Source organism: Rhamphochromis sp. 'chilingali', assembly GCF_963969265.1.
Source record: "Rhamphochromis sp. 'chilingali' genome assembly, chromosome: 21".
In the NCBI taxonomy this organism is placed as follows: domain Eukaryota; kingdom Metazoa; phylum Chordata; class Actinopteri; order Cichliformes; family Cichlidae; genus Rhamphochromis; species Rhamphochromis sp. 'chilingali'.
The window spans coordinates 2,069,096-2,078,367 of record NC_137949.1 but is presented as its reverse complement, the minus strand read 5'-3'; the positions used below and the strand labels follow the sequence as shown (position 1 = coordinate 2,078,367).

The 9,272-nt window shown below is 44.5% G+C and overlaps 1 protein-coding gene across 1 annotated transcript; it reads right to left on the bottom strand.

Annotated features, from left to right (window-relative positions):
• Positions 1–470: 470 nt before the first annotated feature.
• Positions 471–6,940, bottom strand: snx6 (sorting nexin 6). Its single transcript, XM_080870958.1, has 14 exons — positions 6,861–6,940; positions 6,666–6,716; positions 4,588–4,692; positions 4,403–4,513; positions 3,093–3,214; positions 2,878–3,001; positions 2,591–2,686; positions 2,397–2,502; positions 2,141–2,216; positions 1,949–1,988; positions 1,771–1,857; positions 1,528–1,687; positions 1,350–1,435; positions 471–1,138 (listed from the first exon to the last, which is right to left on the bottom strand). The coding sequence occupies exons 1-14, from the start codon at positions 6,864–6,866 to the stop codon at positions 1,085–1,087; spliced, it is 1,224 nt and encodes a 407-aa protein (XP_080727084.1). The 5' UTR covers positions 6,867–6,940; the 3' UTR covers positions 471–1,084.
• Positions 6,941–9,272: the final 2,332 nt, after the last annotated feature.

The window sequence follows — 9,272 nt, the reverse complement described above, 5'->3', positions numbered from 1 at the left end:
CCCCCTGGACACACAAGCGCCACCAAAATAAACAGAACCGAAGAGGCAGAAAATGCAAACGGCAAAACAACAGGTGAGGCCATGTGTGGCACAAAAATAAAACAGCACACACACACTTGTCTTTTACTGACTACTTTTGTCTGTTTTTGAGTCTTTAAACTTTCAAACAAAGTCAAAACATGAATCTTGTTTCCAGGTTCGTTAAAACACTGATAGAAGTTCAATGAACAGCTACTAACCAGACACTGTGGTCGACTGAGGGTTTTTTAGAGCACAAAAAAAATTAAAACCCCCACACTAATAGGAGTGCAATGCATCACAATAGAAGCCAACAGTAATACAGTTCGATACAATCAGCAACTGTCTGATTTTTCCTTCTCTGGTTAAAGCAGTAAGCTTGTTGAGCTAAAGTTATGCTGCTGTGCACTAAATAAGACTCAAAAACGACAGAAGCGGCCTTGAGATGGAGGTTGGTCACCAGCAGAGACAAACTTGGACCCGTGAGTACAGATGCAGCAGACCGGGTCAGTATCCCCTCCTAGGAGTCACATTCACTTGTTTCTCTTTTGACCTAAAATCTTTATTTACGTTTTGAAAAGGTGACAATTTTAGACTGAATCTGGTTTATTTAACTTCACAAATTTACAAAAAGTACAGAATGTCCAATCATATCCAGTTATAGCAGAATCAGACTGAAACCACAGAAACAGCTAATTTATTAGGACCTCTGAGGGAGCAGTCTTACTCTGCTGGTTATGGTGGCTCAGTAGGGCCAGTACAGGCGCTGCAAATCAGGCAAAAGAACAGTAGGACCAATACTTATGCTGCTTGAGAAAGAGGAAGATGATGAACAGGACTCAGGGCATTAAACAAAAACAAAAAAAAGACTGTCTTGTTAGTGATGATGACAACAGACTTCCTGTCTTTTTTATTTCAGACTCTTTCTATTTGTCTCCAGGTCCAGTTATCTTGGCGTCGGTTTTCTGTCCTTGCAGGTTTCACCCATGTGACGGGATTGTCCAGCTGGAAATGGGCGGGACAGAAGCCAGGGGGCATCCAGCTGGATGTATGCAGTATCAAACAGTTAAGTGTTTCCTTTCAGGATGCCCAGACAGCCCTGCAGCAGCTGGAGGTTCCCCTGCAGGTGAGACACGGTAATAGGTAAATGGACTGGTTCTTATGAAGTGCTTAATACTACAAGGATGCAGACTGGAGAGGCCAGCCAACCTTTCAATTAAGAAGGCAGCCTGCTCCTCTCCTACACTACAGCCACCTCACATAATGAGATCAGACACTCCTGAACAGCTGAAATGCTCTTTTAACGGCTGGTTTCTCTGTATACTCAGTACCTTGGCGTGTTTGAGCTCAAGCTCGGCCAGCTCCACCAGGTTCTTCCTGAAGGCTGCCACTCGCCTTGTCTTAAAGTCTATGAGCTCTGTTTGGAGAAGAATGCACTGTGAAAGCAGACCGCACACACATCCAACACTCCTTCACCTGTACGCTGACATAGGAAGAACAAAAAATGACCTTGCTTGGCAGACTCTGAGATTTTCTCAAACTTGTGGCAGCAAAGCTGCTGACTGGTCTCAGCCTGCAGAACATCTCTGTTTTTGGCCCGAGCCTTATCTAGAGCCTTGTTAGCGTTCTCATAGTCGACCAAAGCCCGACTCCTCCGGTACAAGAGATCCTGCGAGGGGAGACATCATCACATAAACTGCAATATTTAACAAAGCCAGTTTTTTAACTGGTGACTTCAACTGTCAATCAGACCTTTGCAGCCTGTGACTCCCTCAAATAATATTTCAGCAGGTCGGCCAGCTTCAGGTCTTCATCTGCTGCAATGCGAGCTTCAATTTTCTGTTTAAAAAACCCCCCAAACATGGTCCCAACATTAGAGTTACTGGGGTAATAAGATAACAAGGCAAACTCCAAATTTGATCAGACATACCCGAGTTTTCTCGAACAACTCTGACACTTTGAGGAAGAACCTTAAGGAAGAAAAAGGGAACAAAAGAACAAGACAGATGTGATGCAGGTATGTTTACAACCTGGCTCTGCTCAGGACCAAATACAAGTGTTAGCAAAAATCATCACATGAAGGCAGCTCCAGGTCAAGTTCAAAGACAACATTTGTTCATACTTGCAGAGGTCTGTGGAGTCCTGTGTTCCTAATGTGTAGAGAGATGAGGCAATTCTGTTGATGTCATCAGCAGCATCTAAACAGAAAACAAATACGTGGACATCAGCGTCACACAGTTTTCCTTTATATAAAACTCCAAGTCTCTGTTCAATGAATTACTCGAGACTCTAACACAAGCCCTGAACCTGACCTTTCAGCTCATGCCACAGACACAAACATCACTTACAAAAGAAAAACGGATTTAAAAGATTCTTACTTTTGTGTGATCGGATCATTCTGTCAGACTTGGCTGAAGCATCCTTGACTCTGTTGTGATATTCCAACAGAAACGTCTTCTCGTGCTCAAAGAAATCATCCACATCCTACAGGCGCAAAAACAGCAACTATCAATAAAGAGAAAACATGGAAACCACATTTGATTGAGGTGGAAACTAGTTCCTGGGTCTTCACCTTGACTCCAGCCACCAAGACACCATCTGCCGACTTCACCACATTTTTAAAGAAATCTTCCAGTTTCTCCTTCTTGTTCTTCCCTCGTACACTCAGCTTTTGGCAACAAGACATGAAAAAGAAAAGAAAGATGAACAACACAGAGTTAGCAGGTATAGAACACCTCCGTTTTCTGTCGACCTGCTTGTTATTCCTAGGAGCACCACGAGGTCCTGTGCTGACTGACGACTGGCTCTTCGAGCTGCTCAGAAATCCTAAAAATGAAATGAATCCGGTGTGATACTTACATCCTGGTTATACTCCAGGAAGACATGGAAATTGAGGTCTTTCCTGAGCACAGGATGAGCCGCCACACGACATAAGAAGACCTCATGCATGGCTACGGTTTTCTTAAAGATGGCAAGGTACTCTCTGTGCAACAACACAAAAAGGGGCGATGTGGTGATTAATCCAGCACGTCAAACAACTATGGGGACAACAACTGCTGTCTGTGCTCACTCACGCCTCGAGCTCCTGCTTCATCTTTGTGAACTCCTCTTTAGTCATGGATCCCTCGCCCTCGCCCAGCTTCTGCAGCTTCTCTCTGGATGCATCAAAGTCTGGTCTTGGAGGTGCTGGGGGGATCTGAAACAACAACACGCATACGGCTCTACACTGAAGCCAGCTCACACTCTTTCTGGCCTCTGATGCAGGTTTGATAACTCGGTTGCACGTGCCTGTCTGCTCTTTTGCTAGTGGTGATGTAAGCTGGTCCATCAGTTTCCAGATACTGAAATATGTCGTTCAGATACTTGTACAGGCAGATGTTAAATCTGTCACTGTCAGATAACTAAATTTAACAGAATTTGGCAGGTTAAGACTAGGAACCCTCTTACTAACGTCCTGGGCCTTTTCTCTTTTGCTCTGCCTACAAATAGAAACCTTTCTTGGGTAAGAACTATTGTGCGTCTTGCCTGTGTCTGTTTACTTGTTCTTTTCAAACTTGAGCCTCATTTATTTATATTCTGATAGAAATATTGGAAGCAAGCAGAGCGATTCGAACACGTGGAAACAGAAATTAAAATATAATAAATAAGAAAAAAAACAGCCTGTGCAATTCAACAAGCTTGGTATGACGGCCTTTATTCAACACAGCCTGGAATGTCTTAGGCAAACGTTCCTTCCTTTAAGTAGCCGTCAGGAATAGCTCTCTGGGCAACTTGAAGGCATTCCTGTTCTTTTCTGGATGTTTCTGTTTCGCTGTATGTCCAGATGCTGCCACACTGCTTCAATTATTTCAGCAATACTCAGCAATCCTCCTTTTCTGACAATATTGTATTTTATTCTGTTGTATATATATTTATTCTATTGTGTGCAGTATCTTATTCATATTCTTATTATCTAATCCTACTACAGTATGTTTTTTCTTAACTTTGCACTGTAACAAAACAAATTTCCCACATGTGGGACTAATAAAGGTTATCTTAATTTGAAAGTCCAGGCTCTGGAAGTGCCAGCCTATAAGTGAGTGTGTTTCAGTGTGTGTGTCTCCGTTTCTGTGTAATTGTGGTGCCTTTTTATACTTGAATGCTCGATAGAGGTTAAGGTCAAGTGGCTTGACCATAAAAACCCCAAAACACAAGAACCTCCCCCAAAAGAGTGTGTGTGTGTGTGTGTAATGGCTCAAGACTAAAGCTGTCTTTCTACATCTCATTAATGAGACACAGGATAAAACGTGGGCTTATTTAAAGTGACGACTTAGCTTAACGTTATTCTACGTCTTAGAATGGTGACTATGGGTGAAGTGAAGTCCTCTGTGCATGCTGCTCTTACGATGTATCCTGCGTATTCTTCATTTTCCACAAAGGAGTCATGCAGCCAGATGAACTCTTCATGCTGTCGGACCACCGAGAACTCGTTCTGCTTAAAGTTGGGAAGCGTGCTCTGTGCAAAAAGGAAGCACATCAGCAGTGTGCAGGTTCAGGTCTGTCAGCGTATCTGACAGCAGTCAGTCTCACCTTGGTGTGAACGGTAAATTTGACCTTGTCTCGCTCACTCAGGGCATCAGAGATGTCAACCTGCAGCATGGCATCTGTTTGAAGGTCCACGTTGACTGCACGTGGCTGCAGGAGGACAGAGACCGTGTGTCCAACAACGCAGTGAGCAGTACAGACACACAACGAAAGCCAGCTGTCAGTTACAGTGTACTCTTCACCTACATCGTACTGTGTCACAGTACAGAACTTTGTTTGTTCAGAAGTTAGTTCTACTGATTACTTTGCATGCATATGCCATGGTCTCAGCACACAGCTGGAGCAGAGAGGATCTACCTACCAGATGTTTGAAAAGTAGTCTCACCCAAAAGGGGCAAGAGCTAAAACCAATGAACCGAGGCGCAGCATCGAGGCCCAGTTTAAAGTAAAGAAACGGAATCACTAAAGAAAAACAACAACAACTATGCAGCGTGAAAAAGAGGCCTCATATGGAGAAGGAACAAAAAATACAGCTGTGTCGCCATCCCAGTTCAACAAACATCCTGGGACACTGCATTAAAGAACATGTAACTGCACATCCATCCGATCGTGTGCTATTGGACTGACACCTCAATTTCACTTGGCAACAATAAATGAATGACATAATTAGACAGTGACAAGTATCACACACTCGAGCTACAAAAACTACAGCACACACCTTTCTGACAGGTGTGACAGCTGCCACGGTTTTAACAAGGACCACAAGTACACAGTATAGAAGTCCAGCTATAACACCAGTGTCTTAATAATATATCTCTGTTCTATTTCTTATCCACAAACCAGAATGTAGGTCTGAGACACTTGGATCTCCTGACTGTGTGAACCTTACTGCCCTCACAGAACAGCTACATCATAAATATACTGAAGGTGCTCAGATGGGAGTAAATTCACAACTTTTCTTGCTTTTTGTTTGTTCTTGTACAACAGAAATCGTCTGTTGACTGAGGCCAGGTTCAAGACTCATTTTACTTTGTCCCATCTTTCAGAGGGGATCCTGAATTTCCTCTTTCTAAAGTCCATAAAGCACAACATACTGAAAAGCCTGCATGCACACCATGTTCTTAGGAATAAATCTATAAATCAAGCTGTGACTGATACATGAATCAGACACTTCTGTAAAAGACTTCTATAATATCATTTAGTGTATGTAACTGTATACATGTGCTTCAGAGTAAAACAACCTGTAAAAATAATTTTCCAGCTTTACTAAACGATATTACCATAAAACCACAGCTCTTTACTCAACAAGCAGCAACAATAAACCTCTGGATGTGTATTTTGGACATCTGGGTACTTTCAGCTCTGTACACACGTCAGGATGAAAGAAAAGATGGAACACAAAGCACCTAAATTATTTACAAGATAATATTTAGATTCGGGGGACAGCAGTGGTAGTTCAGCCTGAACCACAAGCAAAGTGCTCGGTTACCAAGTCAGGTCAAGAGCACTGAGTAAACTATATTTAAGGTTGACTTTGGGGTTTTGTTTGTCCATCTGTCTGGATTTTAGATTGCTGGTCCCTGTGATGATGAAAGCCGTGTCGTGTTTCCTAGAATTACAGAAACATGGACACCTTTATCCAACATTGTGGAATTTTGGACTGAATTGCCCTCGTCGAGCTTCGTTGAGAATAACAGGGATTATCCAATTAGAATCGGAGCAGCGTTTCAGTCATGTGACAGCTGATGGTAAAACAGCAGCGCTAGCAGCACGTACCATCAACATGAACTTCACTAAGTCAGTGGTTCGTTAGCTGCCATTTAAACTTTCACTGTAACCGTTAGCCTCGTTAGCTCTCGGTTAAGCCCAAAGACTGCAGCCGGGTCATCATCTGTACTCGCGGCTTGGAGAACCAGTCTGACCACAGCTGACAGGCTAACTGCCCATTAGCAATAAGCTAAAGTTAGCCTGGACAGCTAACTTCCCTAGAAAAATGAGCGAGCTAATGCTACCCAGCTGATTTAGCTGAATCAAACACAGAAGAGCGTCAAACTCCAACACACAGGCACACAGGTGAAAAGACACAAGGTGAACAAACAGACAGGCAGACGGACAGCACTCACTCCCCGGTCCTCCTCGGAGAGGAAGTCGGGTCCGTCGTCCAACCCTTCCTGCTGCGAAGACAAAGAGCACAGGGTTGTTTGTTTAGTTGCACACCGACCGTAACACAAACGCAAACACAACACAACAGCCGGTGGAACCTCTCGAGCTCACCGAGCAGACAACACAAGAAAAACAGAAGAGACAGAGAAACCTACCATCATGGCTGCAAATGGGTGGAGACAGGAAGTGGAGTGACGTCAGAACAGTCAGGCGTCGTCGGGCGGATTTCATGAATTTAATTCAAAACAAAATACCTGTAAAGAAAACCTACTTTTAAACAAACTAAACGAATATTAGAAAACTTAAATTAAAATAAAAGCTATAAAAATGAAATAAAAAAGGTAGAGCCAGCTTCTTCAGAACACGTTCCCTCACATGTGGAAAGTTCCTTTTTTGGAAGAACTTTGCCTCCAGTTTTGTTCATAATGGTTCTGGACATACTTTCTATGCATAACCAAGTGACGACGGAATTTGGTGGCTTCATAATCATCTCTGCTTTTGCAGATGATGTTGTTGGTGTCATCAGGTGGTAGCCTCCAGCTTACACCAGTGAGTGGCCAAGTGTGAAGTGGTGGGAATGAGAATTAGCACCTCCAGGTCTGAAGGCCATGCCCCTTAGCCCGGAGCATGGAGTGCACACACAGATAAGTTGCTGGAGGAGTTTAAGTATCTGGGATCATGTTCATGAGTAAAGGGAGTAGGAGATTGACAGGCAGACTGGGGCCATGGTTGCAGTGATGCAGATGCTGCGACCTTCTGTAGTGGTGAAGAGAGAGCTAAATGTAAAAGCAAAGCTGTCAGTTTACGAGTCGATCAAAGTCCCCACCCTCACGTAGGATCGTGAGCTTGGGTAGTTGAGATCATTGATACAAGCAGCAGAAATTAGCTTTCACTGAAGGGCGGCTAGTCTCTCCCTTAGTTAGGCAGAGGCCAGGAGTTAAGCTATTTGAGAGGAGCTCATAGTAAAGCTGCTACACCTCAAATCAAATTCCCATTGAAATTGTATTTGTCACATACACAATCAAGCCATACCATAGCCCTGGGACAGACTGGCAACCTGTCCAGGGTGTACCCTGCCTCTCACCCTGAGAGGGCTGGGATAGGCTCCCCCCCCGACTCTGACAAGGATAGATAAATAACCTAAACATCAAAAGGAGCACACCATTGAAACACATAAAAGTAAGAAAAATGAGATAAAATGAAGATTTTCGTCTTCATTTCTGCCAGACAATGCTGAAACGTTTCTAGCGGCTAGTGTCTGTCTCTGTGTCTTCCCTGTGTTTCTCGTGTCTGCGTGTTTCATGCTGCCTCTCCGTCTCTCCACACAGTAATGTCCCTGTGCTAGTTTCTCCCCTGTTCTCAGTGTTAAGCTTGTGTGTCTTCATCTACGTCTTCGTCGTGCTTCCTGTCTTATTTTGATAGTCCTTGTCCTGCACTCACTGTATTCAGTTTTGCTTCCTCTTTGTCTTGTTATGTCAGAGGATGAGGCTGGGGAACAGCTGTCTTCTCAGCTGTTCCCCAGCCTCATCGTTATCCTGCCTGTATTTAAGTCCTCAGTGTCCCTCTGTTTGGTGTCGTGTTCTCCGTGTTAGTTGTCAGGTCAGGTCTAGTCTGTGTATGATTGTAGTTCTAGATCGCCTTTTATTTCTTTAGTGTTCATGTATTTTACTTTTAGCTTGTTTCTCCAGCAATAAAGCTGCTGCTGTACGTTTTCCGTCTCTGAGTCCTACATTTGGGTCCTAGCCTGACACACAGCTGACAATTAGCAAAGCAGTGTGAAAGAATTCCAGATCAGACGTTTTTAGTTCAACATACAAGTGAAGATGTTTGACCTTCCATCTGGTTTTATCTCATGTGCTCTTCATGCAGCTGAGTACACTCAGTGTTAAAAGCAGAATCTGTGCAGGTCTGAGATCAGTAGTTTAGTGAAACACCAAACTGAATTCATGTTTCTGCTGATATACAGTGACACAGTTATATGGATGATTAATCCCTTTGGCTTTTTGTCTTTGACTTTATCAGGAAAACAGCTGCAGCTTTCGCTGACAGCACATCATGTGGTACTTAAGTGTTTGTACTTTTGGTCCGCTTGCCTCCACCCCAGAGAGAAGGGTTACATCTCCTGGGTCTAGGTGCGGTTTGCCCCTCTGAGGGCGGGGGTACCTGGACCTGGGATATAGAGTATGTTTGGGGAGTGAGACTGTCTGTGCAGTGTCTATTTGTGTCTGTCTACACGTTGGGTGAGTGTCGAGTATTTGGTGGTGCATATGGGGTGGGAATGCACGTTTGTGTCCGCGTGCGCCTGTTCGTCTGTGTCGATTGGCGGGGCCTGGGGTCTGTGGCCCGGCTGGGCTCCTTCCAGGGGGTGGGGTGCCCTCAGACCTCCGGCCTCTGGGCCTGTAGCTCGGTCCTCTCTGGCACAGCTAGCTGCCGGCAGAGCCTGCGGGCACGCCACTGCAACCCCCTCTGACCTCTGCTCCGTAGCTGCTGGGTGACCTCTCCTTTGGGGCTCTACTCAGCTCTTCCCAGGAGGGTGGCACGGTTCCCCCCCCTTTGGTGGTCCTCCT